The 20,569-nt window shown below is 38.0% G+C and overlaps 1 protein-coding gene across 3 annotated transcripts in view; it reads right to left on the reverse strand.

Annotated features, from left to right (window-relative positions):
- Window positions 1–20,569, reverse strand: part of LOC5573640 (neuropeptide F receptor) — a 136,702-nt gene that overhangs the window by 69,079 nt on the left and 47,054 nt on the right. For all 3 annotated transcript variants that reach the window (XR_002498666.1, XM_001660916.3, XM_021837700.1), the window contains exon 2: window positions 4,644–5,165. Coding sequence is in view for 2 of the 3 variants with exons in the window: in XM_001660916.3 (XP_001660966.3) it covers window positions 4,644–4,902 (259 nt within the window). In the remaining variant the exon portion in view is untranslated. The remainder of the gene's footprint in view (window positions 1–4,643; window positions 5,166–20,569) is intronic.

Here is a 20,569-nt window from a genome sequence, read left to right on the forward strand (position 1 = left end):
TAATAATTTGTGATTTTGTCTCATTTCACGGCACATCAGTTTCATTTGTAGTTTTAAATATACAAATTCATTATTTTTGTAATCCTTCAAGAATTCTAGCGAAAAAATCACAAGGATGTTGTCCTTTGTGATTCTTCCACGAATTTTTCAAGGATTCAATCATGTTCATTGAAGAAATTCTTCTTAGAATTCCTACGGAAATTTCTTTATAAATTATTTTCATCATTTTCAGTGCTTTCATCAAAAACTCTTTTACCAGTTTTCACGAAGTTCGTCCTGGGCTTTCCACAGAAAATAATACCCAGATTTTCTGATCTCACCTGAAAAATTCTCGAAGAATCTGTAGCGAATTACTTAAACAATCTCTTGAAGAATTCAGCCAGAAAATGTATTAGAAATTCTTTTAATCATTTCTTTTGGAAAGTCCTCTACGTACTTATTATATATAAACTGTTAGCGTTAGCGTAGTTACGGTATACTTCGTAGATTGGATACTAGCAACATTCATGTTTCCTTTTAGTAATCTCGTCCTGACTACTTTCAAGAACAAGGCAGGGGAGTATACCTTGTTCAAATCATAAACAAGAATACTAAAAGCATGAATATTGCTATTCCCGGCCACGCCCATCTTTACCGTAACTTGGGATAGGGGAAGGAAATGTTGATGTAGCACTTACTTAATGAGAGGCCACCGACTCAGCGACACCCTCATAAGTGCTACGGAGTTGGAGGTTGGGGAAGGTATATTGTCAGGATTCGCCTAGAAAGCTGGCGATAGACCATCAATATTTGTTGTTTAAGCGTTTTCAAATTAACCTTTTGAATGCCGGCAATCAAAAGAGAAAACAATAGCTTATTTATAGTATAAATAGTATTTCGCGAAATGCTTGTCGATTGTGCAGTAATATTTTTGCTCAATAACCAGTAAAAAGCAAAACCGATCCCTCCAGGGTCATCGGATTGTAAAAAATAACGATACGCGTAAAAAAAATCACGCCTATTGAAAAACTGTACTGTGCCCATTGAAAAACTGTACTGGGTGGTACTGTATTTTTAGATAATCGAAAAACGAAAGGAAGCGAGTTCGAACTAAACACCCTGGGATAACACAGTCGGTTTTTCTGCTCAAAATTATACGAAAAGCGGAATCGATCCAGGGTCATCGAACGGTTAAAAAGCATCCACAACCGATTGTTAGTTGCGTAACACCCGCCCGGACAGAATGCGCAATCTGAACATAATTATCAAACTCCGAAAATAACATTTTCCGTTCAAGAAACGATCAGAAGTTCCACGACGCGGACAAAAACGATCCGGAAAGCTCACAAAAGAAAAAGTATCATACTGGAACAAACTCACCGGATTGATTCTCTAAATTTATGTGCTGCCTGTCACTTCCGGATGGTTCGGTGAACTTAGGGCAGCCAAAAACCAACAGTACTGAGGACACAAATCAAACAAATCATTTTTTCATTTTTCACTTTTCACTATTCCATTTCTGAATGTAAAAACTGTCCTGCTTGGGCTTTACGAAGCACTACCCAGCAAGACGCTCCAAAACAGGAAAAAAAAAATCTCCGGCGACGAAATCATGCGCGAAATTGTGAGCTAACTTATCGGACGACGCAAAACCGAACTGTCCTGCTTGGGCTTCACGAAGCACTACCCAGCAAGACGCTCCAAAACAGGAAAAAACAAAACAAAAATCTCCGGCGTCGAAAACATGCGCGAAACCGTGAGCTAAATCTATCGGACGACGCAAAACTGAGATGCCCCTGAGAGCCGAAGGAGGTGTAGGGTTGTGAAGGAGAAAATGGGGTCGTGACGGACTTTGGTTTCAGGTTGGCCGATTGCGCTGCAGAATCGTTACCCGTTCTGTGGCGTAGTTGGTTAACGCGCCCAGTCTAGCGTATTGGGAGTCGTGGGATCGAAGCCCACCAGAACGATTCTATTATTTTTCACAATCTTACAACTCAATTTGTCCAAATTGACTTTTGTGTCTACGACCTTCAGGTATTTTCAAAACACCGTCGGCTGGTTAAGCCGTAATAGACATGACAACCCTAGTTGAGTAACTTGAATAGTCTATTATCGATTATTTTGTAGTACAGTAGAACTTAAACGCGGAAATATTGCCGGTATTTTTAAGAACATTACCAAACATGTATTGTACATTACTTTGAAAATTTGTTGATGAACTTTCAAAAATCAGGAATCATACGTTTAAGAATTCTGAAATTTTTCAAAACTCCTATAATTTATCTTTTCTAAGATTTCATCAGAATCATCTTTAGAAATTATCCTTGAAATCTATCCTTCCTTGACTTCTGGTTTTCTAGCATTCTGCCAGAAAGCCTCTAGAAATTCCGGCCAAAAATATAAGAATTTGGAATCAGACAATAATTGGTAAAATTATTTCTACGGAAGTGTTTTATGAAAGATCAATAAAAATTTCTTTATGAATATCTTAAAATTTCCTTTCCTCCTTCCCAGTTATTTTACTACATGTTTCTCTACAAATTCCTTTTCCGCTGTGCTTACTTTGGAAGCTAAAGTTTTCCAGGGGTATTTCAACAAATTTCTTTTGAAGATTCAAAGGCAAGAAATGTTTCAAAAACAATTTTCTTTCCAATTCATGAATTAACCGGAGATTTGAAGCAAAATTTCTAAAAAAAAAGTAAAGAAAAATTTGATGCAACTTGTGATGTATTATGGAAACATTTCTTAAGGACCATTGATTGTCAACGCAAAAGAATGTGTAATAAATTTTTTGTGAAATATTGAAAGAAATTCACAGAAGAATTTCTAGTAGAATTTTCAGTGAAATATCCCAGCATAAGATTTGACAGAAGTAACATTTTTTTTGGCAAATCCGGGAACGTATTCCGGAATCAACTTGATAATAAAAAAGTAGACATAGAAGGAATGGATGTCCACCAGTAGGAATTCGCTTTGAAGGTATAAACAATATTATTTGACTAATTTCCATGAGATTTGCAAAAGTTCTGAAGCCACCCTTTGATATACCTTGAGGAATGTGATAATACTCAAATTCTATGAATAATATCGAAAAGTTATTTGAATATAATTTGCTACAAACCTGTTGGAAATCAATCAAATAATTTATGAAATAATAAGTTTTCTTGAAATAATATAGTTTAAGCAATAAATTTATTCATGCGAATACTTAAAACATTGAATCAAAATCAAAGAAAGAATTTATTGCTGGAATAACACTATGGCCGATTTTGTTACATTGTTTTAGCCATTAATCTGATAAAAAGTTTCTCATACCGAAATTCCTAGAAAGTTATACCTTAATTTTCGTAGTAGTATTTTTAGTAATTTTGTGACAAAATTTGTAACTGTTTTTTCAATTATTTATTTTCTGACATCATACAACTTGATGTTAATTTATGGATTTTTTTTTAGTGAATTCTCATATGGGAAATCAATCGGACGGTTAAACTTTCGATTGTCGCACGACTCACCGAAGTCAGAACTGTGCTGTGTAACGTAAACGAGGTTTTCTCAATATAGTTGTACAACATTACATAACGTAACTACTGAAGCAATTTTTTGGTTAATAACAAGTGTCATGTACATAATTCCAGAAGAATTTGCGTCATCTTAAATCGTTTTTGATTTATTTATTTTTATTGTCATCAAAAATTCTGGGTGGGGCCTGGATGATTCTGGAGGGGGCCATGCCCCCCTGCCCCCCCTGTTCCTACGCCAATGGGCATCAATGAAAAATTGAATTTTATTCATATTTATTTTTACCTCATATACTAGGCACGTTCCTTAGCAGAGTGATAAGAGTCCACGGCTACAAAGCAAAGCCATGCTGAAGGTGTCTGGGTTTCATTCCCGGTCGGTCCAGGATCTTTTCGTGATGCAAATTTCTTTGGCTTCCATGGGCATAGAGTATCATCGTACCTACAACACGATATATGAATTCTAAAATGGCAACGTTGGCAAAGAAAGTTCTCAGTTAATAACTGTGGAAGTGCTCATAAGAACACTAAGCTGCGAAGCAGGCTCTGTCCCAGTGAGAACTTTTAATGCCAAGAAGACGAAGAACAGATGGCTTGGGAGAGCACCGATTTAAATAGCTACCGAAACGAACAAAATACTATCACCGAACACGATACAAATTAATGAATGTTTTATCGTAAAAGATGTTCGTCAAATTGAAAATATGAAAAGATTACAAGTACACATTGGAAAATTTCAATGAATGGAATTGTTCAAAAAAGATAAGCTTTATCCAAGTTTACGGCACAACCATTTTTTACTAAACATCATACCCCGTTGACGTTGTTTTTTTTCTGAAATGTATACTACATACAAACATTGTCTCGTCAACAACAAACAAATGTGGCATAAGCTTCATCTCTCATCAGTTTTCAGTTTGAAATCAAAATATTGCAGAAGGTTGATTTTTTGCAGATAAATAAAAGCTTATTTATGTTTCACAGCTTCTTACTACCCATCGAACAATAAGCCGCAGAATGTGACCAAATGGCATTCGAACAACGGCACGGCATGTCAAAATTCAATCGAGCAAAATAAACTCAAACATCACACGTGTCATTCAATCTGTCGCATTATCACAAACAACCAATTTTTCGCCCACTCACCGGAAACGGCCAAATTGACGATGAACATGTTGCGCGCCGTTCGCATCTGCGGTTTCCGAGCGACGGCCATTACCACCAGACTGTTGCCCGTGGCGCCAAATATGATCAGTATGCTGTACAGAACAATCAGTATGTGGTAGGCGGGCTCGCCGACCTTCCGATTGTTGCTGTACTCTTCGATGAGCCCCTGCCGGATGGTGCTGGTGCTAAGGGTCACATTATCCAAGCTGATGTTCAGCCTGGACAGGACCACGTCCATTATGGTGACGTTTTGTGCCTCCGATTGGATGTCTAAGGAACGATTTGATCTGGCTTCTGCAGTCACGGATGAGGAACGAGTTACGGTTCACTTGTTTCTTCTTGAGTTTTCCGACACATTCACACATAAGAACACTGAGACTGAGTTGATTTTTAATTTTTCATTCCGGAGTTGGACGCTTTCCAGGCGTCACGATGGGGAACGGATATGCCGTCCTTTTTCGACACATGTTACAGTTGGTGACAGAGGAGATTTTGTTTTATCTGTGGAAGAGAAAAAGGAAATCATGTTAGCAAAAGGGGTGAAGATTGTTGAAAGAATGTTTATTCAGAAGAATTTGAAATGTACGGAAATAAAATCTAACAAGATCGGGTGCTCCAGCTATGAAACCAAATTGAGTGATGACTTGAAGTAGGGCAATTGCAAGAGAATATAAGCAATAAGTCTTGATGCCTTATTGCTTATATTCTCCTGCAATTGCCCTACCTAAAATAAAATTCAAAAAACTTGGTGAGATCTTTACACTTGTTCAACTCCACAGCCAATCTCGCACTTCATTTTCAGATGATACAGTATACTTAACACTTCAGTCGTCGCGCTGTTGTATTTTGTACAACACTAGTGAGAACAGCTCGCTTTTCGTTCACAACAGCAGTGTGGTGGTTCTGACGGTGGCAAACTGCGCGACGACTGGAAGATTAAAAAAGGAAATCAATTATCACCAAGGGGATTTGGGATTTGGAAGATCCTACTCAGATCTCATGAAGGAGGCCCCAAACAAAAAATTCAGGGCATTTTCTCAAGTCACAACTGGCGTAATAATATAAAATTTTGAATGAGATATTTTTGTTGGTATATAGTACAATGTAACTTTTTAATTCTTTGAATTGATCCCAATTTATTCAAAAAGAACGGTGTATCAGAAGGCCGGCTCCAAAAGCTCTTTCTTGGGAGATTTGAGCCATCGCCATATTTGAGCCTATTTCATCATCTATCCGATAAGAAAGGAAAGGGAAGGAAATGATAGGACGAAATAGGGCTTGGGTTTCTTGAAAAGGGGAAAATCGCATAAGTGAAATGATGGCATGTAGCTTCATACCACGATGGGTTCGAACAGCTCCCCTAAAAGAGCACTGTGAAACATATGAGCGTAAAGAGAGCCTACAGCTCATTACCACAGCGGGTTAAGAATAACAGAATGTTTTGAATATTCAGGCTTCTGAAATCATTTCACTTAATAAGTGTTTACCAAGTAATCGGAATCGCAGTTGCGCGAAAACTGGAAAGTTATATATCAGATGAAACGAAGTTCCATAATCGGAGTCACAACTATCACACACAAATGAGTTAGCACGGTTCAACTTCGTGCTGCGCGTACACGAATTCTTTCTTAAAAACTACCTAAAGCAATAAAACAGTACTTTTCAGTGCTACATAAACAATACTTTTCAGTACTATTTTCTACTATTGATCCCTTAACGATCCTTGTTTGGACCCGTGCCTTCGATTTTTCGTTGGACCCGTTGGCGAAAGCTAGCGGTGGTAATCCTTCTTGGACACCGTCTAGGGAAAAAAAAAACCTCTCGAAGGTCACGTCTTCTTCCGTTTATTAACTTAACATGGTATCAACAACAAACAAAAGGAAGGATGAATCTCTGAATTCACAACTTCCTTCCAAAAAAAAAAGGGATTTAAAACTGTCACTAAACGTGGCAAGAATGGAAGAAAGGACGTTTCTCCGGAATGCGAACTTTCTTTCAAGGGTGAAATGAATAATTGTATCGAAATGAGCAATCAGTTTGATGCTCTAGACAAATTTTCCGAACACCAAATCGAAGCAGCCTCTAGCCCAGGCTCTTTGATTCAAGTGAGGAAGCAAAGAGTGCCGCCTATCGTGGTCAGTTGTTCCGAATTTGGGGGATTTAGGCAGGAGATCTTGAACTCCATTAGGGGAATCAAGGTTTCCTTCTAAATCGCAAAGAAAGGAGACTGTCGCGTTTTGCCGGAAACTCTTAAAGATCGTGAACTTCTTCTCAAACATCTTGAAGAGAAGAAGCACAATTTTTTTACTTATGACGACAAAACTGAACGTTTGTTCAAAGTTGTCTTGAAAGGTCTCTCAAGTGACTATAAGTCACTTGAAGAGATCAAAAATGGAATAAATGATTTACTTGAATTTTCCCCAGTCCAAGTAATCATTATGAAAAAGAGAACCCAATCTGGCATTGTTCGGAAAGGGCTTTCTCAAGAATTTTATTTAGTTCTCTTTAACAAAAAAGAACTAAATAATATAAAAGATTTAGAAAAAGCAAGAATTATGTTCGATGTCCGTGTGACATGGGAACATTTTCAGAAACCTGGAGGAAATTACCAGAAACCCATTCAGTGCCGTCGGTGCCAAAAGTGGGGTCATGGTACAAAAAATTGTCGCATGGATGCTAAATGCATGATTTGTGGATGTTCTTCTCACGCCAAGGACGTCTGTCCAGTGAAGGAAGATACCACCAAGTTCATATGCTCTAATTGTGGGACTAATCAATTTTTGGAATTGTCCTTCACGCAAAAGAGTCATTGAGGCTCGTGCCAGGCAGATGAAAGATAATATCCGTTACGATAACGGTCGTTTCCGGAATTTGCCTGGTAGAGTATCGAACAATGCTCATTTTTCAGTTAACGATCGCTTGATTAGGAATCATACCCATCAGGAAGATTATAATCATGCTCATTCACAAACTAATTTTAATTTATTATTGTTTTATGGCTATATCGGTCATGCGACTCAAAGGTAAAGGGAGTCTAAAGAAGCAAATGATGGAAACGAATAGGTGCATAGGCGTCGCAAGGGAGCGACAAGATTGAAATTTAATTAGGTGGTGAAAATTGAGCAAGCCATTTTAAAGTCAGTAAGCATCGAAGCGTCCTTGTATTTTGCCTAGCTTCTCTACTGGAAAAGGGTTGGCTCAGAGCTTTGAGCTTTGCTACCAACACAGGCAAAATACAGGAGGCTTCAATGTGCTCTTATACTGACGGCAATCAACCGAACGGTTCTATCGATCGATGACTGATATTGGGAATTGACACGCAGTCAGAGAATTTGTCTCTTTCATGTGTGCTCTTCCCGCCAGTCACCACATGATCCAGTTAGAACTGCATTTTTACTAATTTTAATCCGTCGGGTAGCCGTTCGAATCTTTCAATTTCGAATGTATCTACCCACGGAAAATCCTTTGCTGATATCGTAGCAGGAAATTTGAACTCCTTCCTTGTTCGTACTATGAGTACCCATTCTACTTGTTTCAGATCAAATGGAAAAAAAACCCTACCGCCACAGGTAACTCCGCTTCTTCGTCTACCGAAAATTCTAATGGGAAATAATCAGATAATGTACCCACTTCAAGTGACATGTCTGCCTCTGATTTTAATTTTCTAACTGAACAATTGAATTGATGCAATGTTCAAAGCCACCACTATGACTGAAGCAGTCCAAGTAGGTGTAAAATTTACAAATCAAATTGTTATTGGATTACGTTTTTCAAATGGATCCAAATAATAATTTAAATATTTTAAATTGGAATGCTCGTTCTCTGAATGGTAAAAAGGACGAGCTGTTTAATTTTCTTACAGTTAATCACGTGCATATAGCAGTTATTACCGAAACGTATTTAAAACCTGGATCTAAACTCAAAAAAGATCCTAACTTTTTTGTTTATCGTAATGTTCGACTTGATGGGTCATGTGGGGGAGTTGCAATCATCTTTCATTGGCGTATAAAATATCAACTGTTTTCATCATTTGAAACAAAAGTTTTTGAAACTTTGGGTGTTTCTGTTGAAACACAGTTTGGTAAATATACTTTCATAGCTGCCTATTTGCCTTTTCAATGCACTGGACAGCAAGTTAATTTGCTCCAAACTGACTTGCGAAAACTGACTCGCAATAAGTCAAAATTTGTTGTCATTGGTGATTTTAACCCGTATCCGACCGGGCTAAGAAAAAAAATTCAAAAAATTCTCGTGAAGCTATTATCTATCCGATTTGCAAACTTCTTTCACTATATGAAATCCAAACTCTTCCATTTTTCTATGCTGGGGAAAGTGGTCCAAAATTTTGCCTGTGGCCGGAGTTATTCCGGTGTCCTCCTGGGTCAAGTCGGGTAAAAAATTGATCAACTACCTTTCCCGAACAGTTTCATAATACTAAACTGTCATTTAACAACTCAAGTTTTGTAGGAACAGTCAATCGTGCAACATTAAAGATATTCAAATGATTTAAGGAGTCACTTTCATGGAAGTTTCCTTGAAAAACTGAAATATGCCTTCCGGAAGATCCGGAACATCCGTAAAAGTGGTCAAATCGTTAAAAATGACTTGGATAGCCGCGATTTTTTTCAATCTCACTAGTTTCCAAAATACATGGTCATAAACAATGCGTTGAGTGCATAAGACCCAATATGGCCATTGTGGGGCTCACCGGAAGATCCGGAACATCCGTAAAAGTGGTCAAATCGTTAAAAATGACTTGGAAAGCCGCGGTTTTTTTCAATCTCACTAGTTTTCAACAAACATGGACATGACCAATGCTTTGAGTGCATAAGACCTTATATGGCCAATGGGAGGCTCACCGGAAGATCCGGAACATCCGTAAAAGTGGTCAAATCGTTAGAAATGACTTGGAAAGCCGCGGTTTTTTTTAAATCTCACTAGTTTTCAGCATACATGGACATGACCAATGCTTTGAGTATTCTTGTTGTTTTTTTTTATTTCACTAGTTTTCTACATTCAAGGACGAAACTAATATTTCTAACGTGACCAGTAGGGACAATGGAAATTTGCGATTTCGCGAAAGCCGCGAATTCCGCGAAATTTGGTCTTTGACGTGAAATTTAGGTAATCCCGCGTAATTGGTTAAAATTTAAGAATTTATATGACAGTCGCAGAAAATTTCAGAGTTTTTCTTATGAAAATGGTTTATTTATTTATGAGTCGAGGTTACATAAATAATGTTCCAGTCGTTGGACGACTTTCTGGCTTGTTTGTTTTAGTTTAGGTTTTTCGTTGGCAATATGATATTGAACTTATCATCAAAATTTGTAAAATAAAACATATTTAAATGCAACTTCGTAAAATTAACACATACAAAAGATATATGTACCGTAAAGATGCATTTTTACGTGAAATATGTTCAAAATTATGGAACCGCGACAAAGCCGCGATATTTTAGTTTTATCACCTTGGTCACCCGCGAAATTTTAAGAATTTTGCCGCGAATTTCCATTGTCCCTAGTGATCAGCTATGGCCCATCGGAATAATCTGAAAGTTCCATCGTTCATATAACGAATGTTCCGGATCGTCCGGGGGACCACTCAGCAGGGTTGGGAAAAAATCTGAAATTCACTCTACAGTAGCCAAACAGAGCCAATCGCAGTCAGCGAAGCCAGTGAAACTCACGCCTACCGCTGCTGTAGGCAAAGAGCCTTGAAAATTGCAAAACACCCGTTGCTAAGGGCAACCCAAAATTACTGTAGAAAAATGTTCTATTTCCCGCTGCATTTCCCGCATTTAGAGCCTTCAATGACACTCACAAATGAATGAATTTCATGCACCCAACATAGGCTACTTGATGAGATTCACGTTTTTGAACTACTGTACTGGGAAAGCCACGTGATTTTCGCGAAATTCAAGCCTACTACTACACGGAAAAAAATCTGTTCCCGTTATCATGAATAAAAAATCATAAAAAGAAAAACAAAATATCTCATGAAACCATGAATCAAATTCATGATATCATGATGAAAATACAAAATATCATGAACAAAAACGAACCGTTCCATGAATAATAATCATAAATACTCTGGGCGTTACGCGCATCTGTCAGTTTTGTCAGTTAGAACCGGTTTGAAAATTTTCTGCGTCGGTGGTGATATTAATGTTGTTCGTAAGAATTAAAAAATGTGAAATTTCATTTGCTTCCCACAGAAAAAAAGGTTGGATCACATTATTCAGGTTAGCTGTACATAACAATGAAGTTGGCTATTGATTTTTCTGCATCCACTTACTCCACGGTGCCTTATCTAAAAAAAACAGACGTGATATTTTTGAAAACGGCTACCCTAAATTAGGAAGATAGCGGTATTTTAGTGCTTGAGACGAAAATAAAAAATGTTCCGCAGTGTACAACAAACAACGAACAAATACTTAAATACCAAATACCAAGGATGGAAAAAAATCAGCTCTAACGACAAACAACACGGTATCTGAATGGTCCAAGAGGGCCTTCGCTCTTGCAGCAACATGATTTCAACACCTCACCACGCGCGATGATCATTGATATATCGAGCATCCGATGAACTGTTTGTCGTAGGACAAAGAGTTTGTCGGATATTGTAACATGTTGCGATTAATGCGAATCAATTCAAAATTCACGGATAAACTCTCGCACATACCACACACGATTGACTTTCAGATTAAAAACGACAAGCTAGGAGACAAATCGTAGAGTGCAATCAGAAAAATCCTCCAAAATTATGATTTTGATTCGCGATTTGATCAGCTCACAGGCCGAGCGATTCATTTTTCGCGGAGCGGAGTTTGTTGTGATGGCTTGACGACTAAGGGTTTGACGTTGTTGCTATGATCGCATGATAAAGAACAACCACGATGCATCATTTGTTTTATCATGATCACTAGATTTCCATCTTTGCCAAATACTGTTTTGACCATCTTTTCCAGGGATCGACTCAACAACACCAGCAAGTCGACAGTCTGTTCTACACATTACAAATTGTCCCAGGTCATTGCTGCTGGCACCGGTAATCTGATGGATCTTTCCCAACACATCATCCATGGCTTCAATGTTGGTCTTTTCTCTGGAACTAATGTCCTCGTACTCCAACCGTCCTTCCTCTTCATCGTCGTCGCTTTCGATTCCCCCTCTTCATGTTAATCGTCAATGGCATCACAGTCGGTGACCCCAGGGTATTCAGGGACGTCGTTTGGACCGATGCCGTATCTTCCGTTCCTGGAGGTGGTGGTTCCTCATCCGGTGCACTACTGCCAACACTTGCTACGGACTTTGACGATATTTGAACAGGGGGTTCTGTGTTTTTGGATGCACCGCCCACCACCGTGCTGCTTGATGGAGGTGACTCTTTGTATTCTCCGTTTTCCGTCACTACACCGCTTTTTCCGTCGAAAACACCACTTCGCCTGAAGAGGGAAACGGGAATCTTGCTCGGGGCACTACGAGTAAACAACAATGACGAACTCTGAGATTTGACACTCGCGCAAACTGACAGCTGAAACTTTCCATCCAGATTCATGAATAGGATACCAATTTACATGATTTTTATTCATGGCCTACAAAAAAAGCCATGGAATCATAAACGATTTGCACCCGTATTCATGAATAATAATTTCGTTTTCCGGAATTCAGTTCATGATTCCAAGTTCGATTATTCATGATTCTAGGAATCATAGTCATGATTTGCTGTCAACGGAAAATATCGTAACGCACGGTGCGTGTTACGAAGATATAATTCATGATTTCGTGAATATAATTCATGGTGTATTTTCATAACATAAGAGCACACTTTATTCCCAAAATCATGACTCAGATTCCAGATTTTGAGAATGGATTTGTTCCCGTGTATTACCATTCCCAGGACTGCCACTCAGTAACAAACTACGGCCACATGGTAGACTCGATACTGATGCTGTTTTTAGTGCGCAAAAGTAACAAGTTTTAAACAAACTGCAAGTTTTTAAAATGAGTTACGCGAATTGTCTACTTTTCCGGATGTTCCGGATCTTCCGGTTAACCCCCAAGTGACCATAGCTGATCATAAAGCGTTTGAAATATTAGTTTCGTCCTTGAATGTATAAAACTAGTGAAATAAAAAAAACAACGAGAATTTCCATGACATCTTCCACGACAAGGCCTGTTTTACGGACGTTCCGGATCTTTCGGGGAACCACTCAGTAGCCAACTAGAGTCACATGGTGGCCTAAATGCTGATACTGTTTATGGCACGTGAAAACAATTAATTTTCAAAAATTTCGGTGTTGTAGGGTAAGTCACGCGAATTGTCCACTTTTCCGGATATTCCGGATCTTCCGGTGAGCCCGTAATGGCCATATATGGTTTTATGCACTCAAAGCATTGGTTTTGACCATGTATGTTGAAAACTAGTGAGATCGAAAAAAACGCGGCTTTCCTAGTCATTTTTAACGATTTGACCACTTTTACGGATGTTCCGAATCTTCCGGTGAGCCCCTCAATGGCCATATAGGGTCTTATGCACTCAAAGCATTGGTCATGTCTTTGTATGTTGAAAACTAGTGATATTGAAAAAAAAAACCGCGGCTTTCCAAGTCATTTTTAACGATTTGACCACTTTTACGGATGTTCCGGATCTTCCGGTGAGCCCCCAATGGCCATATAGAGTCTTATGTACTCAAAGCATTGGTCATGTCCATGTATGTTGAAAACTAGTGAGATTGAAAAAAAATCGCGGCTTTCCAGGTCATTTTTAACGATTTGACCACTTTTACGGATGTTCCGGATCTGCCGGAAGGCATATTTCAGTTTTTCAAGGAAACTTCCATGAAAGTGACTCCTTAAATTACTTGAATATCTTTCATGTTGTATGATTGACTGTTCCTACAAAACTTGAGTTGTTAAATGACAGTTTAGTACTATAAAACAGTTCGGTAAAGGAAGTTGATCAATTTTTTACCCGACTTGACCCAGGAGGACACCGGAATAACTCCGGCCACAGGCAAAATTTTGGACCACTTCCTCCAGCATATGAAAATAGAAGAGTTTGGATTTCATATAGTGAAAGAAGTTTGCAAATCGGATAGAAAATAGCTTCACGAGAATTTTTTGAATTTTTTTTCTTAGCCCGGTCGGATACGGGTGCCAAACATCGGTCATGGAATAATTCTCAAAGTAATTCCAACAGCAGAATTTTATTTGATGAGTGCTCTTCAGGATATTTCTCAATTCAATACCCTGAGAGCCCTACATGTTTAATTTAGGACTTACTAGTCCAATTGAAAATCAAGTTAATCAGGAGTTCGAAAATATTCTCAATCAAGCGCACGTTTTCGAAAATGCCTGGGAGACTGATTTGGAAGAAGTGAGAACTATTATTAAAAAATTCAAAAATATGAAAGCTCCTGGCGATGATGGAATTTTCTACATCCTCATCAAGAAACTTCCAGAATGTAGCTTATCATTTTTAGTTGATATATTTAACAAATGTTTTCAATTAGCATATTTTCCTGACAAATGGAAAAATGCTAAGGTTGTTCCAATTTTAAAACCAGACAAAAATCCTGCAGAAGCTTCTAGCTATCGTCCAATCAGTTTGCTTTCCTCCATCAGTAAACTTTTTGAAAAGGTGATTTTGAACAGAATGATTGCCCACATCAACGAAAATTCAATTTTTGCCAATGAACAGTTCGGATTCCGCCATGGACATTCGACCACTGATCAACTTTTACGTGTAACAAATTTGATCCGTTCCGACAAAACTGAAGGCTACTCTACTGCTCTTGCTCTTCTAGACATAGAAAAAGCATTCGACAGTGTTTGGCATGAAGGTTTGATTGTAAAATAAAAAAACTTTAATTTTCCAACATACATTGTTAGAATAATTCAAAGTTATCTGTCAAATCGTACACTTCAGGTTAATTATCAGAACTCCAGATCTGAAAGACTTCCTGTAAGAGCTGGTGTTCCCCAAGGCAGCATTTTGGGACCAATATCATACAATATTTTCACATCTAACTTACCTGAGTTACTTTAGGGATTTCAAAAATCCTTGTTTGCGGATGACACAGGCCTCTCCGCCAAAGGACGAAACCTGCGTGTCATCTGTAGTCGATTGCAAAAAAGTTTGGATATTCTTTCTTCATACTTGCAAAAATGGAAGATTTCTCCTGATGCTTCCAAAACTCAACTTATAATATTCCCACATAAACCAAAAGCTCTTTATTTGAAACCTTCAAGTAGACATGTTGTCACGATGAGAGGGGTTCCAATAAATTGGTCAAATGAAGTTAAGTATCTAGGGCTCATGCTAGATAAGAATTTAACTTTCAAAAATCACATTGAGGGCATTCAAGCCAAATGTAATAAATATGTAAAATGTCTCTATCCCCTTATTAATAGAAAATCAAAGCTTTGTCTTAAGAACAAGCTTTTGATATTCAAACAAATTTTCAGGCCAGCCATGTTGTATGCTGTACCAATATGGACTACCAGGAAGAAAGCTCTGCAGAGAATTCAAAATCAAATTTTGAAAATGATTCTGAGGCTTCCTCCCTGGTATAGTACCAATGAGTTACATAGAATAACCAATGTTGAAACATTGGAACAAATGTCAAATAAAATAATTAATAATTTCAGGCAAAAATCGTTACAATCTTCTATTGCCACGATTAATGCGCGACAGACGCCTTTTCATACGTAGCTCTTACCAATCGTTAATTGAATCACCCGTGACACCTGCTGCGGAAGAGTTTTGTAGTCCATGCAAAATGTCTTCCCACAGGAGAAACACTCTTGTCGTCGACTTCAGTGTCCTGCCAAGACGGCCAGGAATGTCCCAAGTCGAGGAATTCATCAAAGACATCCTCAAAATCGACATGGCCGATGTGAAGAACCTCCAGATCCCCAACCTGAAGAGCTGCGTTTACATGGAAATGAACGACCCAGGCATCGCACCACGACTACAAAAGCAACACTATCTGCGGCATTGGTTCAATAATGAAGGTATTAATTACCATATTCCAGTGTATGTAGATGGACCAACTACAACTTTGAGGATCCACGATCTTCCACCGCAAATGTCCAATACTGTCATAATGGACCATATGCAACAGTACGGCAGAGTGTTGTCCATCCACAACGAAGTATGGAAGAAGTTTTCCCAGGAGTACCGAACGGCGTTCGAGTGGTAAAAATGAAGGTAGAGAAACCGGTACCGTCTCATATTGTGATCGACAATCAAACCACACTCGTCACTCATCCGAAGGCATGTGAACAGTCATCTCTCAACGACAAACAGAAACAACTCCCCACACCACGAAGCGCCGAGAAACAGCAAAGTAGAAATGAAGATAACCAATGCGGCATTGTTGATCCACTACCGGACTAAAGCGACACTAGTGGATCAGAGTCAGATGACGACACGGCAGAGAGCAACAATAAAAAAGCAGACGTGCATCGCACTGAAAGTGAAAATGAAGCGGAGATAGAACTAGAATGCGGCAAGAGGCGGTTGCCAACTGGAACATCGAGTGGGTCGAAGGAAGAGAATGAACCAAAACGATCGTGCGTGCTGAATGGCAATATAGATGATGTGGAATGGAAAGTTCATTATACTAGATCCAAGAAGAAAAATACGAAATTGTAGTATATTATATTATGTTATTATAATTGAATTTAAAATACGACACGAATGCACTTCTCAAGTGTAAAGTGTCGAAAATAAAACAAACAAACAAACAAACTGACAATTAGAAAGACAGAAATACTTTGCTGAAGACGCCATCTTTCTATGTGATCAGGTTACTGAGCTATCCGCAAAACACAAATTCCATGCTCACTAGCGCCGCCTAGTGGCAAAATCTCGAAACGTACGGCTCAAATAATGTTAGCCCTTGTTATACTGAACAACTTTGCCGAAGACGCCATCTTTCTAAGAGGTTAGGCTACTGAACTATCCACAAAACAAAAAATCCATGCCCACTAGTGCCGCCTGGGGGCGTAATTCTGTATCAGAATGACCACCACATGTCAGCCCTTGAGCTACTGAACAACTCTTCCGAAGACACCAACCAAATGTTGCAAAATGTCAGCGTAAATAATATTGTGTAAAACAGAAAAACGCCCCTACTAGCCAAGTTCTCAACTAAACGGATAATCCTCAACTCCTAAAGATAGATCGTACTTAGCACTGAAACTTCGCCGAAGACAGTACTGTGCTATCTCTTTTGGCATACGAGATATTCGACAACACCCTCAAAGTGAAGAAATCCCATAAGCCCTGGGTCTCCTATAACACGGATTCCTATAACGCCCCCCAAACATGTGTCTAATAGGATACCTGACTGTATTTTGTTTCCATTTAATATGAAAATTTCAATGGTCTAATTTACCCAAACATATCTTTTCTTCACAATTTTCATAAAAAAAGACACGAACACCGTTTTTAGTCATTTTGCTTCACATACTGTAAGTTAACACTAGACAACGGACAAGATTTCAACACATTCGGACCTAAATCCGGAACCATAACCGAACACAAAATTTTTTATTCATGAAATTATAAAAAAAATCATCAACACCGATCGAACGATGGTGAAGATACATAATTTTAAAACTTTGGTATGGGTACCTACACGGTGTGCCAGAAACCGTTATTTACAGAAAAAAATGTCCATGAATTCGGCACCTACCATTCGAAAGATATAGTATTCACGCATCTTCTCCGTGAATTTGAAAATATTCTAACGAGGGAATCGAAAGTTATCGTGATTTGAAAGTGTTGAGCTATTTTGGAAGGGAAATTCACATGCTTATAAATATTCTTCAACGGTTCGTCATTATTAACTTGTAAACCAGCCAAATTATCACCAGATTAACATTAAGCATTCGAAACATGTGATATCCAAACACCTTCTCTGCAAATTTAAAATCATTACGTCGAGAAAATCTGAAGTTACAGTGATTTGTATTTTTATGATTATTTCTGTGAAGTTTAAGTTATGGCTGATTTTATGCCTTTGTTATGAAAGTGTACATACGTAATTTGCAAATAAAAATGTCTATAGGGCTGACTCTCGGCATTCAATAAATATAGTAGTCAATTATTTTTGCAGTTAGTTTTAGATTATTTTATCAAAAGACAGCATAACTAGAGTACTTTGAAGTTTTGGAGTCATTAAGATTTTTTTTTTTTCAATCTTCTAAAATAGTGTTCGCAACACGCATTTAATAATTTCGGCACAAATTAACTTAACAGATTTGCATTCAACGTATATCTTACATTCAAGAAATGCAGTGTTTCGTTAAATGATAAGCATATGGGTTCGTTTTTGTGAATTTTGTTTCATTTCTGCGCGTTTTGCGGGGCAGTGTTTCGTTATGGCCCAAAAAAGCACATTGGCGAACCTGAACAATTTGAAAGTGGCACCATGTTGCTCAGTCGAGGTTAGATTATCCACTAGTGAGATCGTTTTGTGCTAGTATTTTAAATAAGTTAAATATGATAGTTCACATTTTGTTCATGACAGCGAAGGGGATACGCTTATATATGTGTTTGTTCAATTAATAGTTAGTAGGAGTTTATTGTAGAAATTAACCTTGTTTCATGTTTTGCAAAATATGTATGTGCATCAAGCCTCATATTTTGTTTAGTTCCTAGAATTATTGGATACTATAAGCGTCGACTTTCCCTTTAGATACTGATGGATTACTTTTTGGATTGATGCTGCATGATTTGCATCATGCGAAATCTTTGAATAGTTCGTCATCAAAGGTATCGTCATATTGATTCAGTCATGTTTTATGCATATAAAAGGATTACCTTTTACTTTATTTTTTGTTTTATGTTGATGACTTCATTATGTTTTAAGAGAGGTATAACAGGGTATAACTAGTGAAAATGATGTGATGATCCCTAGGACTATTGTAATTAAGCGTTTTGTTTACCAAGACGAATCTGTAATATAACCACTTTCAATTTTCCAAACTCCCATTGACTTCTCGTGGAAGTGCAGAGGATTCCAACGGCTTCCTCAAAGATAGTATCACGTAAATACTTATTCCATAACCCCAATTGACCTGTATTCGGACGCATCAGGACGCGGTATTGCTTAGTACAAGGAATGATAATTCCAGTACTTACACACTGAGAGTGCTGCGACTAATCCTAAGTAACATCCGTTGGATCCTTGTGCATGTATAGTTGCTCTTGTAATAACGGAGAAGCAACAGTAGGCGGTCAATCTAGCTATAAAATCACATTGATCAACATATTGATAAGATTTTGTTGCAATTAGTAGTGGTAAAAACATTGAACGTGGTAATTGAATACTCAAAATTTACTTTATTATACAGTCGCCTCTCCACATCTCGATATCGAAGGGACCATCGAGATAGGGAGAGATCGAAACAAAGAACAAAATCTTGATGAATACTAGATTGAAAAACACTCCGTTGCCAAGAAAGTAATACACAAACAGACGTCATTTTGCGCTCCTAATTTGTTTTGAATCCCAAAACTTTGGTCTAATAACCTTCGATATTGATCATATCGACATACGGAGAGAAAGTTGAGAACGAAAAATCAACAGAAACACATCGAGATATGGAGATATCGAGATCAGGAGGATATCGAGATATGGAGAGTGAAAATGTATGCAGACTGAAGGGACTTATGAAATCATAGACATAGGGAGAGATATCGAGATGTAGAACATCGAGATGTGGAGAGTCGACTGTAGTTCCAAAACTTCAAAGTACTTCAGTAGTATTGTCTCTAGATAAAGATTTCTCAAACTAGCTGCAAAGATGCTTGAATAATCATCTTTTGAATGCCGAGTGTCAGTCATATAGACATTTTTATTTGTAAATTCTGTGCACTAATATAAAAAAGCTATAAAAAAGCTCTAATTTAGACTTCATAGAAATAATGGTAAATATACAAATCGCTGTAACTTCAGATTTTCTCAACGTAATGATTTCAAATTTACAGGCAAGATGCTTGGATATCACATGTTTTGAATGCTTAATGCAAAGCTGATGGTTACTTGGCTTGTTTACAAGTTAATAATGATGCACCGTAGAAGAATATTTTAAAACATGTGAATATCCCATGCAAAATAGCTTAAAACCTTCAAATCACTATAACTTTCGATTCCCTCGTTAGAATATTTTCAAATTCACGGAGAAGATGCTTGAATACTATATCTTTCGAATGGTAGGTGCCAAATTCATGGACATTTTTTTCTGTTAATAACGGTTTCTGGCACACCGTGCCTAGTACTGTAAAGGTGAAGCAAAAATGTGTATTACGTCAACGCGTAGGCTTTGAGCGATTGTTTCGGTATCGAACGGCAAAGTGATCCGTTATTTTGTGGGTATGGTGACCATGGCATCGAGTGAATTACGTTCGTGACCTGTATAAGGAAGATTAATCTCGCAGCTAAATTGTAAGGTTAGTCTAGTAGGGAACCGGATCCTATTCTTGGCACTTTTGATTCACTTCGGCAGTAGGGTTTTTTGAAAGCTACTGAGCTGATATTTGGTTACAATATGCGTTGTATTGAAGTGCTTCTTATTGCAAAGTTTCAGACTATTCGGCAGAGAAACCCCCCCAGTTGCGCAACCAGGATTTGGCTCTAGGGGGGGTTTTGGACGATTGAACAGGAATCAAGATCAAAAAAATATAAATGTTTCTAGACTATAATTTACAAAAAGGAAAAAAACAACATTTGCAAATTTTAGTTTCTCTCGTCCACTCTATCCATGCCCTTTTGTATAAACTTGCACCACTAGTTAAAAAGAATCATTAGTGCCTGTTGTAATTTTCCAAAATTTTCTGAAATACGTCTGTAGTGAGAGAAAAAAGGTTCGTGTTCCACAGGATATATT

Source organism: Aedes aegypti, chromosome 1 (genome assembly GCF_002204515.2).
Source record: "Aedes aegypti strain LVP_AGWG chromosome 1, AaegL5.0 Primary Assembly, whole genome shotgun sequence".
NCBI classification, from domain to species: domain Eukaryota; kingdom Metazoa; phylum Arthropoda; class Insecta; order Diptera; family Culicidae; genus Aedes; species Aedes aegypti.